Source organism: Balaenoptera ricei, chromosome 2 (assembly GCF_028023285.1).
Source record: "Balaenoptera ricei isolate mBalRic1 chromosome 2, mBalRic1.hap2, whole genome shotgun sequence".
Taxonomy (NCBI): Eukaryota; Metazoa; Chordata; class Mammalia; order Artiodactyla; family Balaenopteridae; genus Balaenoptera; species Balaenoptera ricei.
In genome coordinates this window covers 148,595,508-148,619,494 of record NC_082640.1, presented here as the reverse complement: position 1 = coordinate 148,619,494, position 23,987 = coordinate 148,595,508, and the positions used below count along the sequence as shown (strand labels likewise).

General features: G+C 36.1%; 1 protein-coding gene and 1 long non-coding RNA gene across 2 annotated transcripts in view; one reads left to right on the top strand and one right to left on the bottom strand.

Moving 5' to 3' along the window:
- LOC132359774 (uncharacterized) overlaps positions 1-11,432 on the top strand; it is a 34,803-nt gene extending 23,371 nt beyond the window's left edge. Inside the window, exon 3 of the long non-coding RNA XR_009500930.1 lies at positions 11,241-11,432. This is a non-coding gene — a long non-coding RNA (uncharacterized LOC132359774). The remainder of the gene's footprint in view (positions 1-11,240) is intronic.
- Positions 1-21,428, bottom strand: part of HIF1A (hypoxia inducible factor 1 subunit alpha) — a 41,606-nt gene extending 20,178 nt beyond the window's left edge. Inside the window, exons 1-4 of the mRNA XM_059914359.1 lie at positions 21,077-21,428; positions 1,417-1,607; positions 763-908; positions 592-676 (exon numbers count right to left, since the gene is read on the bottom strand). Coding sequence (XP_059770342.1) covers positions 592-676; positions 763-908; positions 1,417-1,607; positions 21,077-21,111 — 457 coding nt within the window. The 5' untranslated portion in view covers positions 21,112-21,428. The remainder of the gene's footprint in view (positions 1-591; positions 677-762; positions 909-1,416; positions 1,608-21,076) is intronic.
- Positions 21,429-23,987: the final 2,559 nt, after the last annotated feature.

Below are 23,987 nucleotides of genomic sequence, written 5' to 3'. Positions count from 1 at the left end.
GGAACATTTTATTATTTTTAACAAGTCATTCCTGAGCTTAAAGGTCTGAGCAGGTCTTTTTTGTTACTGCTAATATGGAGGCATCCATAACGTTAATACTTTCTAACTGAACTGCATAGTCTCAAATTATTGTGAACAACCTGAGGGGTCAGACAGCAGTTATGCTCTTTAAAATTGGGGAAACTTTTTCTTTTTCTTGGGCATTTAGAAGCTTGAACCCAAACTGGCACCTCAACTTTAATAACTGTCTAAAATCCTATTATTTGTATTATGACTTCCCCTTGCCTTAAAGTTACATTCATAATTAACTTCCTTGGTCCTGATTTTTATTTATTTTCCCATTTTATCAATTCTTATATTTGTATAATTATTTACAGATTAGGTGGGCTTTTTTAAAAACTTAGGTATTTTTATGAAAGTCCTAAAAAATAGAATAACATAGACTTAACAAAGAATAGAGTAACATTTTATTAAGCATGAAATGAGGTTTGGCCTTAGGTTACAACAGCAAAATTGTTAAATTAGTGACAGTATCCAATTAGGTAAAAACCACCTGTCACAATAAATCAAACAATAAATTTTTCTTCTCACCATTTCTGTGTGTAAGCATTTCTCTCATTTCCTCATGGTCACACGGATGAGTAAAATCAAACACACTGTGTCCGGTTAGTTCAAACTGTAAAAACATTAAAAAAAAAATTAGACCTATAACATAAAATCATAAACTCATACAGAAGCGCTCTTAATATGTGGGTATTTTACCTGAGTTAATCCCATGTATTTGTTCACATTATCAGAAATGTAAATCATGTCACCATCATCTGTGAGAACCATAACAAAACCGTCCAAGGCTTTCAAATAAAAGCAATTCATCTGTGCCTTCATTTCATCTTCAATATCCAAATCACCTAAAAAAAGCACAAGAAGAAAAAAATAATTAGTTAAAAAGTTATACTTAAATGATAGTAATATTCAGATGTTTTTATAAAGTTTTCCCCAGATACTTTATTTAATACATGCAGCATATATTTTTTCTATATATTTAAATTTTTTCTCCTGTCATTCTTTTAACAGGAAAACAGTCAAGGCCAGAGGACAGGAAGACTAAAATTAGATCTGCCAGGGGCTTTTAATGATTATTTAAACTAATGAAGCAAGGCAAACCACTGAAAAGAGAAGGGTCATGTCATTAAAAGTAAGATAGACACAGGTAGGTAGGTAGGTAAGTGCAGCAAGAGAAAAAGAGGGGGAGGGAGGCCAATATCTTAAAATTCCTGAATGAAGCTTTAAAAGCAGGTAATAAAAAGGATATCATGTTACAAAAGAAGTGAGAGTATGACCACCTTCTAAAAGTAATTTCCAATTACTTCTGATTTCTAATTTTTAGACCTATCATGTCCTTGTAAAACAACTCACCAGCATCCAGAAGTTTCCTCACACGCAAATAGCTGATCGTAAGCCTCATAACAGAAGCCTTATCAAGATGTGAGCTCACGTTATGGGGAAGTGGCAACTGATGAGCAAGCTCATAAAAAACTTCAGACTCTTTACTTCGTCGAGATCTGGCTGCATCTCTAGACTTCTCTTTTCGACGTTCAGAACTTATCCTATTTAACAAAAGGGGAAGAGGAGGAGAAGAGAAAAAAGACAGAATACGTTAGTTTGCATTTGCTTGAATAAAACTCATTTTACATTTTTCTGCTTACCATGAAAGGATAAGAAGATGCCATGTAGTTAAATTATATAGAGATTTATCCTACTACATAAATGTATTTTTTTAAAGACAGCTATACAAATTCTTGGATTACTGAAGACAAAAGGAACTCTCACAAGAAGTCCAAGGTGAAGCTTCACACCTGTCCAAAGCAAGTGTTTCCAAAGCACGTCAAATTGGAGAGGATGTTTTTGATTTGGCCAAAATCTGAAAAGTAGCCTGTATATCTAAGGCTGCACTTTCATAGCCATTCAAAAGTAGGCTCAACTTAGAGACTTTTTACCCTCTATGCTACCACATGAGCAATACTGACTATAAGCTACAGGAATTTATATCAGCATCTATAATCAGCTACTGTTTTCAGCTTGCTTACTCCTTTAGCAACCCCTTATCTATTCAGTATTACTGGCACAAAAGGTACCAAATAAATGCAGGCGTATGGAAGAAAAAAAAGATGTGGCATAATATTAAGAATTTAAGAGAACAGTTTAATAAAAACTAATAAGGGTGTCAATATAATCATACATCTTTAGGGAACTCTTCCAAGAATAAAATCAGTCAGAAAGATTTTCATAAGTCATCCAAGCAGAGCCATCTTCCTTTGCCTCACTGTGTAGCACTACCTATTCCTCCTGACTCAGCTGAAGGTAAACAAGGCTAACCTGGTTCTATTCTTAGCTTCTTCTTTAATAGCTATTGTTTATTAAAACCTACTATGTGTCAAACACTATCCTGTACTAGTTCTCTCATAACAACCTGTAAACAGGTTAAATATTATCCCTATTTTACGGATGAGGAAACTGGGATTCAGTAGGTTAAAAATAGCCATGCTGTAGCAGACAGGATTTCAACACAGGTATTTTTTTTTTTTTTACTTAAGTCTCTGCTCTTCCACAAGGCTTTATCTTCTTACTGGAGAATGCTGCTTCTACCTCAAATACTCAGCTGCTCTCCTATGACCCTCAACCTAATCCAATTAAATCAATTATTTATTAAATGTTGAAAATAGCCATTACCATTTATTGAGCACTTAGCACTGTGCTAAGAACCTTGCCAGCATTATTTCACTTAATCTTCCTTATATTCTGTGAATTAAGTACACGATTGTCTCCACCTTAAATCTCTCCTCCCTCCAATGATCTACAAAGTTATGAGGTTCAATCATAGAAGTAACATTCTCAAAAACAAGCAAGGCTCTTCATTCTCAGAGTATGCTCCTGTTATGCTGTATAATTACAAAGTGAAATTCCAGCAGCGGTGTTGTGACAATAGTGATGATATAGTTTTAGCACTTGCTCAAGTTTGTGTGCTCATCTGACTTTTATACTTTAATAAGGAATGTGAACATTTGCTATTATTAGTCAACTTTGATACAAAAATTTCAATTCAAGCAACTAGATCAATTTAACTTGAGTATCTTGAGATTTAAGGTGAGCTATTAAAAATTATTACTACTTATAACTACTGATCTATGTGAATCAGGATTTTGTCAATGCTGTAGAATTTTTTAAAAACACAAAAATATATTCGATGCTATAAGTGTAACATGAAAATGCAAGTGTCCTCAGTCTACAACTTCATTTTTTATTTGCACTAGAACTTCATTGTTCTCATTGATTTTAAGTAAATGTATTAAATTTGAACTTTAAAATGTACAATAAGAAAAGTTTAAAAAACCTAATTATACATATACTGAAGTTCTTGGGGGTGGGGGAGACATCTAGTGTGTCCCCATTGGCCCTAGCATCTCAGATACTGTTTCTCTCACTTCTTTTCCCTTTTGAATTGGCAGGTAAAAGGCAGCAGTGGAGTGGGAAACAGATATCTATCTGGTTCAAGTAAAATCACCAAAAAAACAGTGATGATCAATGATCTCATGATAAACCTGAATATTGGTTCAAATGCCACAATTAGTCCAGGTGATCAGAATTTAATCAGCAACTTTCATCAGATTTACTAAGCCCTCTTTCTTTTAATTACTCAACCAAATCTAAGCTACCAACAAATTACTACCCAACTGAAACACCTGGTAAAAACTTAAATCCTTATATTACATGCTATATGCTTTTAAAGGGCATCTGATAAAGCTAACCATGCTGATGGATTATCTCTATATCTTTAGGAATAGTTGTATTGTTCAGAACTTTGAAGATAATGAATGTCCAAGATATGGCAACCAAGTTTTATAAGACAAATCCATTAGAAATGTGAGCTTGAATAGAACATTTAAAGGATAATATATTTAAGCTAGTGAAGACTGTGAGAATAAGAATTTGAGCATGAGCCAGGATTTTGGAAAAAAAGGAAGCCTCAATAAAACAAGTAATATGATATCTCAAGAGTTGACAAACCTAAATTAGATGAAGAAGGTGATGAAAATCAGTATGTCTTCTATTCATAATCAATCTAGACATAAAGCAATCAGGAGACCTGTAATAAAGATTTAATGAAGAAATTTATCTGATGTTCTTCACATGTGACTACAGGAGCTCTTAAAACATTTCTCAGCTAAAAGCTAAAACTTCCAAAATTCTTAATAATTTTAGCATCTGAACTGCCCAGCTTCTTGTCTACTCACAGGAAGGCTCTTTTTATCAGTTCATACCCCACAGAATTACAGTACTATTGACCACGAATTATTTCTGGTAGAGCATGGAATCTAGGTCCCACAAAGATGAATCCAGTACTATTTATTTACTTACTATTTAGATGGCACAATAAAAGTTTTGTAGACCAGAACAGGCAGATTTTTAGCATGCAAATAAGGGCACTGTTATTCTTTAAATTATCAATTCCATCTATGTTGTTTTTGTTAAGTACAGATCAAGTAAAGATAGTCACACTAGAAATCAGTCAAGAGTACAGTAAAAATTGTCTTTTGAATAGTTTGCTTACCCATTTCCATGACCATTTTAGAATCAATGTTTGAGTAAACCAGCAGTATAGCTTAATCTTTGTGGTACTATAGTTTTCACATACTTACTATTTCATTATTATTTAGCATACAGTACTGGACAAGAAGCTAGTAGTTATATCTTCATATGATTTTGTATAGGAAATACATTTAGAGCTGCTGTCTTATTAAGCTTCTTGTGTACAGAGTTCATGAATAAGCAATAGCCATTTTACAGAGAAAGCCTATTATTCTTCAGATTAATAAGAACACAAAATAATTGCATATATGTTAATTCATCTAACTGTGTTGTCTACTAATTGCACAAGAAAAGCCTGTTGGCATTCCTAATTGTAAATATTGGTGACTTTTAGAACTGAAGTTAGATCATAATCATTCGAAATGTTAACAGATGATCAGACATTTCTAATAAAGTTAAGGTATAATTTTAAAACAATCTCTCAGCTCTATTATTTGCGGCTTTAAAAATTCTTTCTGGCCTTGAAGGTACAAGTTGTTGTTGTTTTGCACTTCTTGTGTATTTCTATTAAGACATTCTGAAGTGAAATTCCATTATCTAAAGGATGTGGCATTTAAGTTATCCTTTCCAAAAAGATCTGTTTCCATTTTTGTCTCTGCCAACCCATGAATGTGTATTTATTTGCCCATGTGTTCTGTGGTAATATATATTATGGGTCATTTTTATTGTTTCAATTTTTGCCAAGCTGAGAGATGAAATTTGTATATCTCATTGTTTTAACTGCCCTGTACTTCCTAATGTCTCAGGTCAGAGGAAATTCCAAGGAAATTTTCATTCTTTAGTTGGCATTTTGGCCTGCAGCTTTATATCTAAACATCTATACATGGTGCGTACTATGTACACAGTGGTATTCTAAACGTTTTTCACCTATTAACTTATTTAAATCATTATATCATCACCATGTTACAGATAATGGAACCTGGATAAATAGTTTACCCAGGTTTACACAGTTAATAAATGGTAAGCCTATATTCAAACTTAAGCAGTCTGGCTCTAGAAACCATGCTATTAACACTAGACTATGCTGCCTCTCAGAAACTCATTTTAATAACCAAGATAAGTATTTATAAGTCCAGGCCATTATTATAAAGTTCAAAATTGGTCTACTTTACATCTCCAAAGACATAAAAGAGAGGTATAGGGGTTGGCTTTGGAATTTAGGACCTGACCCCCTAAGCTATTCAGAGGAACTCATGGCCAGGCTCTTTCCTGGAGTCTGCTTATAAATCCAAAATTCTAACTGAAAGGCATCTAACAATGGCAATACTTTCTGCCCCACTGACTACCTGTTCAAGGCAAAGCACCCTTTAATGGGTACTGCCAGCCACTAAGGGGAGAGAATCAGTAATCCAATCAACTCATATACTCCCACAAGACTTTATTTTTAATTTGTGCAGAGAAGCATCTCTGTACTTAATTTGAACATCTTAAGCTCACTATTGTTGGTGTTTTTTTATTTGCTTAACATCCAGATCCCCAAAGTAAAACCAATCTGCATACTTACTTCAGGAGCTCTGGTCAGGCATAAACCAATTGCCAAGATACCTATTTACACAAAGTACCATGAGAGAAAAGATGAAGAGAATATTCCCCCTTCTAACATTTATTGAGCACTTACTATGTGCTAGGCACTGTGTATTGCTTTCACATAAATATAATGCTTTCATGTATTAGCTCATTTAATTATCATAACTCTTTAGAGAACCAAAACACTAGATGGGAAGTGGCCTTCCTGAACCTCAGAATAACCATCTTCATTCAAGAACTATTCATTCAATAAATATTTATTGAGCATTTATCAAGTACCATGCACTGTGTAAGTACTAGGAATATAGTGATAAGCAGAACAGCCCTCATGGAGCATAGCCAGCTTCCCACTTAGTCTACTGAAATAGTTACCTAATGCGATATTCCCAAATGCTGATCTAGCTGCATTGTAATTACTTGGGGACAGTCAATATTTCAGACTTCTGGGCCTTACCTTTGTAAATCTGATTCAGTAGATCTGAAGTAGGGCCCCCAAATCTGGGTTTTTTAAAACTCCCAAAATGTATATGATACACAGATTTAGGAACCACTGACTGAACTAATCTGCACTGTCATTTTCATTCAATTTCGCCCTCAAATTACTACCACAATGATACTTCCAAACTAAGAACTCCGATATTATGTCCTGCTTAAAATCCCATCAAAGGTACACAGGACAAAGTCTAATTATTTTCAGATGAAACCCTCCTTTAGCTATTTTCCTGCCCATCTCTTTACCCTCATCATTTCCCACATTTCTTCGGCCACATTGTAGTTACTCAAAAGCATAGTATTTTATTCATTTATGGCTCACTCACTCCACTCTCTCTGCTGGGGTATCCTTCTCAATATGTAACTTGGTAAATTTATGTGAGAAACTTTCAAGATTCAATTCCATCATCACTTTGTCTCTGTTTTGTCTTCCAAAAACTGCTCCTCTCCCCTAGATCTGACCACTCTGGTTATTTTGCTATATTTATGTTCCTCTACAGTCCTTAAAGCTTCCTGGAGGCAGGAGACTGCCTCGTTCATTTTTGTGTTCTTAGTAGGCATGTGCATAAGTGGCTTTAAGTATTTGGCCCAAATCTGCTATTTGACTTTAACTTCGGTCCATGGAAGGTTAACTGCCCCTTCAACATTCTTTTTTGGTATCGCTGAATTTGTGATTCACCAGCATTCCTGTGATCCTATAGATTACAATCATAGTTAAACAGCGTTAACGATGTCAGTACTATGAACAAGGCATACTATTTGGATTTACTGCGATTATCTGGATATGCACTTTCAAATATAAGTAACCATACTCGATGTTAGAATGGAAAAAAAAAAAAAAGCTAAAAATAAAAAAAATTCACCAAGCGGTGTAACAGTGAATAGCACCGATACCATCACCAAGGAGAGTAAGTGATCTTGACAGAGAAGAGATTTAGAGCATAGGGAGAGAGCTGAGAAACTAGAATACCTATCTGCTAAAAAGAAGCTTGAAGTTTAAGATTACTTCCCTTATCACTGCAATCTGTGTCAGGAAAATGCATGAGTTATAGTTAATTAAATTAAATCAATTAATTTATCAATTAAATCAATTAACCAATTAAATCAATACCTTTATCACATTTATGCCTTCCTAGCCCAGCTGGAAACATGACAGTTGATTCCTTTTGTTTTCTATAATCTTTTCCCAGAAAGTGTTGTAATTATTATCATAAGACACAAAAGTTTTCAGTAAGTTGATTTCTAATCTTATTGGCTTTTTTTCCAAGGGGGGGGGGTTAGCCTTAGACAAGTATTTTGTATTTATTATTAGGAGTATTCTCATCATAAATAGGATTTGTTGTTATATTTTCCATCTGGTAATTGCTGCAAAACCAGAATACTTCCGATAATGTTTAATTTTTAAAAATCCCTCTTAATGGACAAATCAACAAAAATTTGACATTTCAAATTAAATTTTCAGGACAGTTAGCTAGCTATTATTTATAATTAACTTCTCCAGAAAAATGTCTCTGAACTCTAATCAATAAATTTAAAAATGAACCTTTAGGATACTCATGTTAGAGAATGTATTCATTTATTCCACAAATGTTTCTTGGTCATCTCCTATGAGACAGATGCTGTTCTCAGCATGGGACATATACAATAAACAAAACAGACCAAGTTCCTACCCACATGGAGCTTATATTCTGGGACAAATATGTCTTTGTTTCTTGTCTTTATTCAATAGTCGTTACCAGGGTCAATCCCTAACTGACAGAACATTAGCCATAGAAATAATCTTCCCACAAAACTAAGTAACATAAAATTTTAGGAGACAAGGCAAAGTCTACAAAAATTAATCTGTGCTTATATAAGATGTTACAATACAGTAGTATGCAAAAACAGCAGGCTCTACAACAAAATTTGAGTATTAATCCATTTCTGTGTCTATGTAATGCATATTTATGTATATAAATAAATGTATAACTTATAAATGCACAGATAAAACCAGAAAGATACAATGTATAAAGTGTTAGCAAAGTTTACACATGTTAACAATAGCAGTTTCAAGATGGCAGGATCACAGATTATTTTGTTCTTTAAGAAAATCCACCAATGAACTAACACTGATACAATCAGTGCACCTGCACTTGTCAGAAAAATCTGAAAGAAGTAGTCATCTTTTAAACTTGTTTTCCAAAAAGACTAACTGAAAACAGGTTAAATTTTTTCTTCATTTTGGAATAAAGCAAGAGCAATCATATTTCTTCCAGGGAATGGAAAGTAAAACAGAGTAAGCAATATAATTCAGTATTTTCAGTTTCTCATTCTAATCTAATTTTCAGATTTTGAAATTCATCATTTCATAATTAATTTGAAATTCCAAAAGACAGGTGAAATGGTTTATAACAAAAAATATTAAGAATACATATACTTGTATTATTTTTGAAAGCAGCTTAAAAATTTCTTGGTTTAGATGATAATTATCTTACTAACTTACTAACTTAAGATCTCTTAAATGTCCACAATTAGAGAAAGATGGATTATTCACTTTCCAATAACCTCACAAAAATGCTTAGTTTTAACACTCGATTTTCTAATGTTGCAGTAAAATAAATAGGGGGAAAAAAGAATCACTTTTAAATTAGAGGGTACATTCTGAAAATGAAATCTGTATCACATCTGAGATAGCATTAGTATGTAAATGTTCTATCTATGCACTAATTAAATTAATTAGCTAATAGATTTACATCTGTTTAATGATTGTGTATTGAAGTTCTGTTTGGAAAAAGAATATGCTTTTGTTTTTAGATTATCCTTAACTAGTGATTTAAAAATCAACTCTCTCAGTTCAGAATCGGTATTAAGCCTCTCAAAAAATCTTTGATCCCCCTACAATATATAAAGTACTAGATAAATTTTAAAAATGTGAAGCTATTACTCTAAGATGGAGGTTCTCAAACTTTAGCTTCCCTCACAATCAGAGTTTCCAATTTGAAGGGCTGGATGGGGCCTGAGAATCTGCAATGCTAATAAATTAGCAGATAATACCAAAGATGCTGGTCTGGAGAATACCTTGAGCCCCTCTGCTCTAAGAAACTACTTCATTATGTGTCCTTCAAAAATGCCCAGAGAAGTAAAAGATTGTTCATCAACACTCAAAAATTGTCTACTAAATACCTTCTCTTTAAAAATCTGCCCAAATGCTTTACAAACAGAGACAATATATCCAGACTCTAAGACATTAACATAGACACATACTTAGAACTCAGTAACTATAAAATACCATATGGACTTACACAAAATTAATCAATGGTTGACCTGTGGTCTGCATCACAATCACCAATAGAACTTTTCCCCCCAGATGTTTGTACCTAGATCCCAATCCTGGAAATTCAACTTGTAGGCTTGGCATGTCAGTTTAAAATACAGTCTTCTGTGTACAACATGATTAATGAATTGGCACTGCTGTATGTTATATATGAAAGTTTGTAAGAGAGTAAATCCTAAGAGTTCTCATCACAAGAAAAAACTTTTTTTCTTTTTAAAAAATTTTGTATGTGTGTGAAATGATGGATGTTCGATAAACTTATTGTGGTAATCATTACATGATGTATATAAGTCAAATCATTATGCTGTCCACCTTAAACTTATACAGTGCTTTACATGAATTATATCTCAAGAAAACTGGAAGAAAAAAATAGACGAAGTCCAATTAAAAAATAATAATAAAAAAGAATCTCTCAGATGATTCTGATGAGCAATCCTAGCTGTTCAAGGTTTGTGTTTCATCTATAGGTGCCTGTAAAGTTTACAGATTCCTGAGTCCCATCCTAAATTTACCAAATCAGAACCTCTGTGGATGGGTACCTGGGAATCCTTATATTAATTAAACACCCAGGTGATTCTTAAGCCACAGAAGTTTGAGAACCATCAGCAGATCTTATAGCAGAAGTTTAACAGGTTAGCCAGCAAATTTGAAAACTGAGAAAAATTTATTTGTAGCTGCAGCTACCTACACATACCCTGATAACTGTGTTTGTCAGGCAGAACACTGAACTGAGTGGATTGGGCAACACTATGAACGAAGTACAATTGCTGGGAATAAGAAGCTAGAGGTACCACTCAGTAACAAGCCAGTAATAAAGTATGTGCTTAGTAAAAACCAGTAATTTTCCTCAAAAAGATCAGAGCATAATTAGGCTTTAAAGATGACCAAATAATGGTGCGACGTTTTTTTCAATTCTCTGAAATAATTTTTTATAAATCACCTTTTAAACTCTTTATGAATGCCACAAACATCAAAGGATTGAGACTCACTGTCCGTGAGTAACAGCTGTGTGTTAATGGCTTTCCCGAAATCACGTCACCTACTCTACTACTCTTCTCCCTTAGCATTACCTCCCCCTCAGCTTGTAAATGCCTGTTTCCCTTATCATATGCTTTCCGATAGTAGTAGAACTGAGACTGGAAATCAAGGTCAGTGACATTAAAATTTGTGCATGTGTATATTCAGAAAAATGTATGCTTAATTATTTGCTTCAATATAACAAGATACGTAAGTTATAATAATCAAGTTCTTTCTTATATAGTAGGAAAAAAATCACATGGAATGAAGGTATACACACAGAAATCACACCCTGAAGATTTTTCCTGTTTAGTTCTAAGCCCTGACCATGATGAAGTTTCTGGAAACGATGACAAAAGAGAAGCTCTTCTGAAGCAAATGTCTTGATTTTCCACCTACACCAATCCATCCTATCCAATGTTACCAAATAAAATTTCAACTAACCCTCTGATCCCGTTTCTTGTCTATAAAAAGAGGATAAGTAATACTATTATTAAGTGGCAGCTCTCAGATTCCACCTAGAAATGATGCCACTGTATTTAATACGGCCGATGCCTTTCCACATATCAGATGCTTAACATAAGTTTTAAATTTAAATTAAAAGATTAAAGAAATTTAAGGATGTTTTTACTTAGGAATAGAAGGAAGAGACATGATAACTACCTTCAGATATTTGAAACGGATGTCACACAGAAGGCAGATTTCGTAATTTATGCAATTCCAGAGAGTAATAAGTGGGAGTTACAACATGGCAGGGTTTGCTCAATAGAGTTAAAGCAGTGCTGAAGGTAAGCTATAAGAATTTTTAAATCTATTCTCATTTTGGTGGCAATGTAAGAAAAAGAAAAGGAAAAAAGCATGTTATGGATCATCTAGAAGATCTCTATATAGATCTCTATCATTGTTAGAAACGTTCTGTGTTTGAAGTTGCATTTGTTTATGATCAAATTGGTACCAAATGATCACTAAAAGGAACAGGGTTACATTTTAAAACGTGGTACACACAGATTGAGGTCACTGGGCACATCTCAAAGGTTCACAAGGATTACTTTGCTCCAGAAGAGATCTAAACATTAGTCAGGGTTGAGAAATACTGGGATAAAGAACTTTCTAACATTTAAAGCTGCAAAAATGAATAGACTGTTTTGTGAGAATGCTTTTTGTGTGTGTCTAAGAAAATTCTCACAGCAGACTGGCAAATTTGTAAACACAATTATAGAAGATACTCCTGTGATGGTTGATATTAAAATAAATAATAAAACAAATAAATAAAAAAACTTCAATCCTGAAGTCAATTATTTTGCAAGAACCTCAAACTTAAAATCACACTGTACTAAATAATAAAAGATGGAACACATAATGGATGAATCAATTAACACCAAAAACTGAATGTTCAACTATGGCCTGAGCCATCAACAATTCACTGCTCTGCTTGACAAATTAGATGCACAAGTATCTGCTGAATAAATGAATGTGCAATAATATGTTACAGGCCATGGTGGTTAGGTGCTAGAGTAGTGGTCTAGGGTTGAAAAAATTTTTTGAATCATTGAGATAAATCAACTTCATATTATCCAAGAAAATATCCCTTCCTCCACTCACAATGAAGGTTCTATTGATTTGACACATAACTCATTTAAACATTTTAGCTATGTTACCTGCAAAGGTAGGCAATTTCCAACTCTCCTCTGCAAACAGACTAAATAGACATTTAATGAAGTTTTGACATCAAAAGAGCATGGAAAAGTAGGCTTTCTTAATTTCCCATCCTGTAACAGCCAAACAAATATCCTTGAGAATATTCTTCTTCCTTTACTATTATCACTGTAGAAAATGATTATTTTAGAATAACCTGTCTACACAAAAAAACAAGTATCTTCACTTAATTTTCAAAGGCCAGACATTCATGGAAAAATAGCAATGTAGAGGAAAAGCAGCACCAACTATTCTACTACTGTTATAAGTTCACTGATGGTTTGGCTCAAAAGGACATCAGCCTTTGTCAGATTGTCCTAAAGAAGGTTTGAAGGATTCGAAATAATACCATGAGACTTCAAGGGAGTGAAACTCTTCTGAAAACAACTTAATAAATATAATAATAATATGGATATAATTGTTTTCTAGTTTATTAAGCCCTTACTTTGTGCCAAGAACTGTTATGAGTGTTCCACATGGGTTAATATCTCTTTTGTCCTCACAACAATACTATAAGGCAATTACTCTTACCCTAATTTATGGATAAACAAAGTGAGACTTAGAGAGGTAAAGCAACTTGTGCAAGATTACACAGCTTAAGTGGAAAAGTAAGCAGCCAGCCTCTAGAGCCAAACCTCTTAGCCATTAGTCATTCATTACTACATCTTTCTTAAAGAAATGAAAGCCTTAGTCCAGAGAAGAGATTTTAAGCTTTCCCAAAGGCACAGCAAGAACAGTTGTAGACCAACTAGGCTTGATAGAGAACTCTGCAGAATATGAATTCTGGTGATTTGCAACAAAAACCTATAGCCCAGCATTGATCAAGAGTCCTGTATAAGGAGATAAATAATAATCTACATCAAGACAATCAAATAATCTACAAAAAGACATTTGACTCATGTAATAAGGGAACCCCGCTGACATTTAAAAATGAATAGTCCAAGCAGGGAAACTGGCATTCATCCAAGAGACTGATTGATATGTGGATACTAGAAGACAGAGGGAGTTTCTTTTCTTTTTTTTTTTTATCATCACAAACTGTATGGATGCAGACATGGGAATGCTTAGTGGCCATAATTCATACCATATTAATAGCTTGTCAATGGCAGAATGAGGCCAACATGCAAATCAAGCAAAATATAAACCAAGTAATATTCAAGAGAAAGCCTGAGATTACACTTTAAGGACATCACTTAAGACTCTGGGTCTAACTGTCCCTTAAACCAAAGCTAGATTGTGTGAGCTAGTAATAGCCTCCCAGCCCACACCCCCCAAGCTAGTTTGAGCTGTGTTTCATCACTTGCAATAAAAAGAATCCTAATATACTTACAAACTGCCAGTGTTTCATATTAAAAACAAACTTTAATGATGATAAAGTACAAGAAAAGGGCACTCTCAAATACTGCTAGAGAATATAAACTGGTCTAAACTTTCTGGAAGTTTAGAGTAGATTTAAGAAATGTTTGCTAAAGATGAAACAGGGGTAAAGATATTTTCCACATTTGCCTAGCTGATTTTCCCCAGCCATACACGCCTCTTAGTAAACTTTTTACTCGGTGTTCTAAATACATAGAATTGGCAGGCACTAACCTTTAACATACCTTAAAATAGGGTATTGAGATCTTTTCAAGGCCACTACATGTTACCTAGCTATATTTATTAACAAAAGTGTTTTCTGACCTGGTTTTAACAGATACTATAAATGTTTTTAAGTGATGAAAAATTAAAATTTGAGATTCAAGAAACTTCTAAAGTAGCACAAGAGATGCCCCAGCATAAGAAAAATTCCTAACAAAAGTGCAACATAGAAGAGCAATAATGACTTCCAAAAAATCCTTTTAAAAATCTTAAAACCTTCCTCTGCTTTCTTTGTTCATTCAGTTATCCTTTCATTGTTCATTTATTCATTCAAATACTTAAGAGGTCACTGTATGCCAGTAATCTCTTTTACATCACAAGTTTCAAATTCAGTCTATTTGTGATCTTGCTCATTGAAACACGTTTCAATTTTATAACTGAAAAAAGGGGAAGGGGTCACTTTAAATAAATTTGCTTAGCATCTGAATTCACGAGAAAAGATCTATATGTAAGAACAGAAATATATTCCAACTCAAAGACTTAAACGTTCTGCCTTTAAACCTTCTGTTTATTTTTACCATACTATTATTCAGTTGGAAAAAGAAATTCTCATAAACTATTAGGAAAAGTGGAGAAGCACAGGGAACTGTCACTAATGAGTGAAAACTGCAATATTAGCTAGTAGACACTTTAAATATTTTGTGACTTTCAAAACAACTGGTAGAACTACAAGAACTACAGTAAGTTATGTTCCATCACTAATTTTTGTCCCATTTACAAAACCATAAATTTTGAAAATCATACTTAGAAATAATCTTTATGTTTAATATTATAAACAAGTGAAAATTTTAAATGAAGACACTCATAAATAACAGGTGAGATCACCAGAACAACTAAAAGATAACATCTTGGGAACAGTTTTTTTAATAAAAATAAGTCATTTCAATTATAGTTTTAAGTTCTTTAAAACAAAGTTACTAATGAAATGGGACTTTATCAACAATAGAACAGGTAGAGACCATTTTAAACAGTAAGTATTTTTCTGAAGAAGTACTGGCACATCAAATCTTTCTAAGTCACTAGAAAAACTTAATTCTCATTTTAGAGTTGCTTAACCTCACTTCTGATAAAGCTTCCAGTGGCAACTGTTCTCTGCTGTTAGTTTTAAGTTGGTTAATTATTCACAAACAAACCCTTAAAAACACAACCACTTCAACAAATCTATTATGATGCCTACTACCATAAGAACAGAAAATAACAAGTGTTGGGAAGGATGTGGAGAAATAGGAACCCGTGTGCACCGTTGGTGGAAATGTAAAATGGTGCAGCCACTATGGAAAACAGTATGGGCAGTTCCTTAAAAAATTAAGTTACCATATGATTCAGCAATCCATTTCTGGGTATACATCCAAAATAACTGAAAGCAAGATCTCAACGAGATATTTGCATACCCATGTTCCTAGAATCACTATTCACCATAGTCAACAAGTGGAAGCAACTGACAAAAGAAATGTTCACATGTTGAGGTGTGGGGAAATCATTCTGGCTTATACGTAAGTTAACTTGAATTTTATGCTAACTAGAACAGACTGTGGCCTACCAAATATACACTGTACATCTGCTTTAATTATTACAGAAAAGGGCACACTGACCAGAAGTAAAGAATGTCCATGTTAAAAATAAAGATTAAATGCCTCCCTTTCTGGGAGGCCAAAGCTGGTACTCCTTCGATGATAAGACTCCCATCCCAGGTGCCAAGGCCATACTCGCTGTGTACTTGCTGATCTGCTTTTTTTTGAAACCTTGAAGGAATGTATCTCTGACTTGTTTTTGATGTTTTTTGTTCTGACAAGACAAAAAACTATGCTAAAACCATGCTTCTCCAGAGCAGGTTCTCAGAGTAATCTGGGAGGCTGTCTTCTGGGCTATAGTCCTCAGTTTGGTTCAAAGAAAACCCTTTCCTATTTCTATTATAGATTGTCTATTGATTATTTTTGTCAACACAACCTAAGTGTCCATCGAAAGATGAATGGATAGATAAAATCTAGTATACATTATTCAGCCTTAAAACAGAAGAAAATTTTCACATATGCTACAACATGGGTGAATCTTGAGGACATTATACTAAGTGAAATAAACCAGTCACAAAAAGACAAAAATTGTACGATTCTACTTACATGAGGTATTTAGTAGTCAAACTCATAGAAACAAAGTAGAATGATGGTTGCCTGGGGATAGGGAGAGCGGTAAATTGGAGGTAGTTGTTTAATAGTTACAGAGTTTCAAATTTACAAGGTGAAAAAGCTCTGGAGATTGGTTACACAACAATGTGAATATACTTAACACTATTGAACTGTACAGTTATTAATAGTTAAGATGGGAAATTTTATGTTGTTTTTTAAAACCACAACTTAAAAAAGCCCCACAATCACTTCAAAAGCTATGGAGGAAAAAAAAGTCATGAGGTAATCATTAAAGTTTGTTTTTATAGATTTAGATTTTATACATTATATTTTCCTAAAAGGGTCATGTCTGGCAAACAGATATGGGTTTATTACTTTTTACTGCAGAAAATACAAGTTTTAATATAAAAATCAATGCACATACAAAATAGTTAATTTTTGATGCACCAAGAGACATGGATACAATTATCTTTAAAATTCCAAGGCCTGTAGTAGACTTAAAAATTATCACTATACTTTCACCGAAAATACTGAGCAACAAGAAAATTGGCTTATCTTAGTTTCAAATTCTTTTTCTAACCCTCTAGTTAAGCAGAAAACATATACAACACATACATCATACATACATACATACATCCATCACAAACAGCAGAAGGCCAGGTAAAATCCACCAACTGGATAATTAGTCCCAATGTTTAAAAAAAAAAAAAAAAGAGAGGAAGAAACAAGAAAAAAAGAGAGCATTCTTCTTATGAATTAAAATCAGTATCTTAATAGAAACCTAATCCAACAACATATTTAAGTCAGATTATTTTCTCCTACTTGAAAAACAGACCTATGTTAACAATCTCAGGCAAGAAAAGAATATAGTATTTTAAATATGTAAATTTTTAAAAATTATATTTTAAGAGGACATGTCTATAAATAAGCACAGTAATCTAACCCAAATATTTAACATCCATGCATGGTAAGTTTTTTATTTCACCACCAAACACAATAAACTATTATGAGTTCTTCTGAAAAAAATCAGTCAAGAGACTAATCCCCCTCAGCCTCCTATACACCATTCTTAACATAAAACAATAGAATGTAACCACAAAATCTTTACCTTGAGCCCAAACACCATTAGAGCTGCAAAGACAACGGAAGTCAATAGGTAGAAAGATTGAATGTTATCTAAACTGCACAAAATGCTTTGCAGTGGACCGCAGGAATGAACTACCACACATAATCTAAAACAACATGATAATTCAGTAAACACATACACATGGAAGAGTGCACTAATATAAATTTTATACAAATCGAGCTACAAAAATCAAACAGTACAGGCTTGAAGCCTTGCCTTGAGATAAAAGCCTAAAGATCTTACCTCTGGAGAAATTCATAAGTAAAGGACAGTTTTTCTACTATGTAGGCTCATATGTTTTACCACAAGTATTTTATCAAGTCATCATATTTAGCAAAGATTAATATTTATAAAATTGTCTACTCCAAACTGTGGCATCAAGACAAAAAAAAAAATGTTTTAAGTTACTGCCATTCCTAAGACTGCAGTGCCTTGCACATACCCTGCTAAAATGAACTGTCTGACTAGTATATGTGTTTATGACTCTAGACTCTGAAGTCCAGAGTAAATTTTTAGTAGCCTGTTTGGGGAGGAAACAAGGGGGTAAGGAAATGTGAAAAAGGGGGCCTAAGGTAGACAGTAAATCAGATGCTCAAGATTAATTGATGCTAGATGCCAACATAATCCAGGGATGTACTGTTTTAACTGAAAAGAATCCCCTTTAAAGTTGTGGATCCAATGATAGTCTTTTCATTTTTAGGAGATATAGAAAAGAAAGTGGGGAGAAGGGGAACTAACACAAAGAAATATTTGGAAGGACTTGCAAAAAAGAGTTTTTAAGTGTTGTGGAAGTTTGAACTAAAACTTTAACAGGTAACACCTATTTTCAAGTATATAATGTCACCAAGACTCCTAAACCAAGCACTACGCATTATCACATTTAATCTTCATAATAACCACTAAGATGGTTGCTATTATTATCATCATTTCAAAAAGAGGAAACAGGTACAAGCATTCAGTAACTTGCCCAAGCTCACAAGGCTAACAAGTGAAAAGGCTAGACTCAGAGGTGTCAGGTTCAAATCCTATGCTCTTAACCACCAGGCAACCTCTTCAAGAGTTTCAAGAGGAAATCAAAGTAAAATTGTAACAAGAAAAAAGTTTACTAGTAAATGAGAGCTTCTTGATTTTTAATGACCAAAGTTAAAGAAGGAAATTAAGGAAAGTCCATTCTCTGAGATTTTACTTTAATGATCCAATAACTATGTTTTGGAAAACACTGAAGGAGTCTGGCCTGAAACCTGAAAGCGAACAATGAGCCTCTTGACATTCCACTGAAATCTAAAAATCAACATTAATGTGCTATTAATTAAGTCCAATCCCTACTACTAAGGAATCAACACGAAATTCCCTATGTTAAATCTATTGTAACTATACCCAACCTCTGTTCTGATTTTTTCCAGTCCTTCAGCTTTTGAATTTCCTAACCCTCCTTTAAAAAAGACAAATTTGTCTCCCCACCTGCACTCAACAGGCTCACTTAAAATGGAAAAATTCTAAGGAGAAAAATCTCTGCCCCTCAATCTTTCAGTTATCTTTTCAAAAAGTTTTAAAATTATTAGTTAGAAAAGGATAAAAAAACAGACATCTTTAACAAACAAAATCTAAAAGTTGTTGAGTAGCTACCATTTATTGTTTAACTTAATTTTTCAGTTATAAGAACCTCTGTATTAAGAAACATTAAATCTGATCCAAGTTTGCTACATTTTCAAATGAGAATATTTTGAAAATAACAAATGTGACTGAGGAAAATCTAAGAACTAGTTTAGACTTGGGAGTGAAGCACAGTAGCTAATTAATTCATTTATATTAAAGCTGCTTATGCGCCTCTCAACTGATGAACTGCAAAGGAGAAATAAGTAGAACATTGCATACAAAAAGGGAGTGACTGGTGCATAACTTCATGCACAATATTAAATATGATTCAGCATATAAGGACAGAATATTGGCAATACATGGAGATGATGTGCCTTAGGTTTACAATATAGCAGCCTCATGATTTCATCAAAAACCTTGTAATCACTTCTGCAAAATTAATTGCAATTAATTCCTAGCAACCCTTGGAATGGAAATCTAGACCTGTTTACTCACTTTTTGAATTTTATACGTGCTTTCTCTGGTGTATACAAACTGCAAACTTATCATTCCATTAGATAAAGACCAAAAAGGAATCCACAAAATAGCAAGAACACAAACAAGTTTATCTTCTGCTGATACTGATTAGGGCAGTTAATCTCTCCCAGACGAGTGGGAGGACTTAACAGTAAAGCCAGCCTACTAACCAGAACTCTTACCATAAATCTTCAATTCCTTAAAATAATTTCCTCAAAGGTTAAAATACCAGAGTGGACCAAAAGGTGGGAGTGGAGGTGGGTCACTTAATACCACTGGTTGGACTCACAATTCTTAATCCTATAATGTACCACTTAAGACTCAAAATTCAAGGTGTTTTTAAACTTGCATTAAGTTCTAACAGGATGATTATTTACTTCGGGTATATTTTAATATACTTCAATTTCAGGAAAATGAGGCAGGTCTGTCCAAAAACTTTGCAACATTTTACTGCTGCCTTTCATTTGCTCTGATCATATACTTTTCTTTCAATCTCATTAAAAGTGTTTGCCTGAATTTAGCCAGCCGCTACGTTTTCACTAAAATATTTCCAAGAATGAATGAAGCATATAATTCGCTTATAAAGTCTGGGCTCTCTTGACAGGTGATAGAAAGTATCCAATTCTGATGTTCTCATTAAAATGTTGCCATTCCCCTAAATTCCCGTTACTCCGACTCTCGCTCTAGGCAAGTTTTTCAAGGCGATTAAAACCAAACCAAACCAAACCAAACCTGCACGTGCAAACTAAAAAGTTAGCATCCCAGGCCATCGCGGCAAATCCCTAATGCACAAAGGCAAAGACACACGCCTGGCCGGACAACCGCGGGGCAAGATCGCATCCAACCACGCGAGCCCCTGGGTCGGAAACCCAGGGCCCCGAGCCCACAGGGAAGCCAGGACCTGCGTGCAGGGGCCGCCCCGGGGCCGAGTTTTCAATGGAACCTGAGAGGATGGGGGCGGGAAAGAGCGGAAGCTCGGGTGCAAGCGGCGGCGACCAAGCTGCGGCTCATTTCTCTTCCCGGGGTTTTCAGGCTCGGGGGAAGTCCACCCGGAGTGGGGCACGGGGTAGGCTGGGGGTTTGAGGCGGGTAAGGAGGGCGGTGCGAGGCCCGGGCGGCCGGGAGGGGGGGGCGAGCAGGGCCCAGCCCCCGGCCCCCGGCCCCTGAAAGCACTTTCGACGCGTCTCCCACCCCCCACGACAAGATGGCGACGTGGACAGTGGGGGAGCCCGGCCGGCGAGGCTGGGGGAGAGAGAGGGGAGGGGAGAGAGGCAGAAACAAAAAGGCGGCCCCCCGGAACGCGGAGGCCGGCCCGCGAGCCCCCGGCGGCGGGCGGGCAGGCGGGAGGGCCGGCGGAGAACGCGGCCGGCTGGGGGAGTGGGCTTACTTTTTCTTGTCGTTCGCGCCGCCGGCGCCCTCCATGGCGAATCGGTCCCCGCGATGCCTTCACTGCCCGCAGCCCCCAGGCTCGCTCCGGCCTAAGCGCTGGCTCCCTCCACACGCGGGGAGGGGAGGAAAGGCAAGTCCAGAGGTGGGGGGTGCGAGGCGGGAAACCCCTCGTGAGACCAGAGGCGGGAGAGCAGACGGCTATCGCAGGGGTCCAGGTCCGGCTCCGAAGAGCCTCCCCTGGGGCAGCTTGTCAGGGCCCGGCCCAACGCACTGGCGAAAGCGGCAGCGAGGGCGATCCTCGCGTCCCCTCAGAAGAGGCGGCTCTTGTGCACTGAGGAGCTGAGGCAGCGGCAGGGGGCGGGCAAAGGCGGAGGCGCGCGGGAGGGGCGCGCGATCGCGCGGGGGTTGGGGGGGGGGGGAGTGTCGGGGGCGCGCCCGCCCGCGGAGCACAGGGCGCGCACACGCAAGCCCGCCTCACCTGAGGGGGAGGCGGGTTCCCTGAGAGCCAATGGCGAGCGACGCAGGCGGCCAGTCCCCACCCCAGCCCACGTCTGTCTCAGCCAATCAGGAGGCGGTCAGCTGAGGCACAGCTGGGACGCGCTGCCGAGCTCACGTGCTCGTCTGTGTGCCGCTGCGGAGGAGAGAGAAAGGAGATGGGGTGCGGCCAGCCTGGGTCTGGGGACTCTGCGCCTTCTCCTAGGGAAAGCACTGGCTGGCTTTGGGAGGCGCTGCTGAGAAGGGATTTCGGTTTTTGGGTCCCAAGCCTGCATCACACTTCCTGCTCTCGGGGCAGCAAGTCTCCCGCTGTCTTTTTCTCCGGCAGCTGTGCTGTGCAGGGTTGCCGCGCGCTCTGCCAAGTCTCAGTTTAAAAAAGCAGACTTTTCGCTTCGTGGCAGCAAACCCTTGGTCCCTTTGCTCAGCTGTGTTACGGTGGGGTCTTTCTTGCCAGGTTACCCAACCATGGACCATGTCACCGACCGCAGCCTTTGCCATAGAACACTAGGCTACTGTCTTTGTCCCCTAAGTTTCTCAGTGATGAAGTTTGATTGCTGAGTAAATACGAATAAAAATATAAAATAAACTCCTCTTGCTGTAAACCTCTCAAGGGAAGTAGTTAAGGTAGCAGGAACTCTTAAAATCTGAAATGATTTTAAGCATTACAAATAGATATAAGTGACTTTAATAAAAGAGCGTAAACCCGAATTTCAGAAAAAAAGAGTAGGAAAAATGGTTTTAGGTTGACATTTATTTTCTTGTTACTTTTCAAAGAGTGGAAAATAATCTTAGATGGATTTAGAAAAGGGGGAAGACGACCCTTAGTTCGAGACTTACCACCTTGAATTGAGTTCACTGTGTAGACAGGAAAGAGGAAGGAGACTCCAAAACCCGCACCGAGACCTGAGCAGGGGACCTCAACTCGATATGGTGGCAGCCACTATTGCCTGTTTGCTAGCATGACTTTGCAAGCTCCTGGATAAGACTTAATCACTTTTTGGCTTTTGAAGCGTACGTTTCAAGCCTGTCAGTCTTTTAAATGAAAAAGAAACGTGTTTTGAGCCAAACAAAGAAGCACTGCACACATATCTCTAGTTAGCACTAGATTATTTTACTTCTCACCTTTGCCTTAGTAGTTATATTGTTACAATCTAGCTTTGGGTTATAAATTAATGTGGATATCTGTAGTAGATTTCAATTATATTGTCATGTAAAAACAATGGTCGACGTAGCATAAGCATTAAACTCTGATAAGACAAAAATCAATTCACATAACACCTCTTCTTAACTGGTCAGCAGATCCAGAGATATGGTTAAAGATTGATCTTAATGCTACTTTTTTTCCCCAGATCTACAACACTGAATGATAAGTCTTCTTGAAAAGTAACATGGGAAACGCCTGAAAAGAGGAAAGGACCAAAAATAATTATTCATGTTTTTCTTTTTTTAATTGTGGAAAGAATAATTCTGTAAATTACAAACCTTTTACTTTAAAATTCTGAAAACTCAGTGTTAAGAACGCTGATGCCAGAGTCAAGAGTGAGCTTGAGTACAGGCTCTGACACTTTCTAACAAGTCATTTAACCTCTCTGTGCCTCAGTTTACTAATTTATGTCTATGCCATAGAATCCGGGCATGATTAAATGAGATAATACATGTAAAGTACTTAGAACAATACCTGGCACATAGTAAACTATCAATAAATGTTAGCCATTAGTATTGTTGGTGGTCTTGTTTTCATTATTCTTATCATTATTATTACCCCCAAACTTGTGCCTCTGCTAGTGATAATTACTTGGGCTTCTACCGCAGTTCAGCCAGTTTTAACTTCCTAAGAATGCCAATTATATTAATATAAATTCACATATATTCTCTGTTTTCAACTGTGGAAGTGCCCATAGTGTTCCCACCCTTGTATATGAGCATGATTGCAGAGATCTTCAATCATTTCCTCTCTCATTATGCTGGTGAGAAATTCTCTCTGGCCAGTGATTATAGCTAACGCGTATAGTGTTTATTACAACAACAACAAAAAGTGAGCCTTTTGTAATACCAAATCTAAGTCATTTTTAAAAGTTTAAAGCAGAATGATAATCCAATCAGCAAAAGATATTTTTGAATAGTCATTACATTTGCCTCAAAGTTCAATTTTCCTTTCAGAAAAATGTATAAAATATGGTATTTTATGTGTGTATGTATACATATATATGTGTATACTCACACATATGAACATGGAAAGCGGTAATATTCAACTTGTTTTCACATAATTACAAAGTAGCTAAATAGTGTTCCCCAATTCAATCAATCCTGTTAAATAACAGAATTCTAAAAAGCAAAACTTTCTATGGGGTAAAATTTTAAATTATCCTCTTTATAAACACCCATTAATAAATGCATTTAAGTTATTATAATGT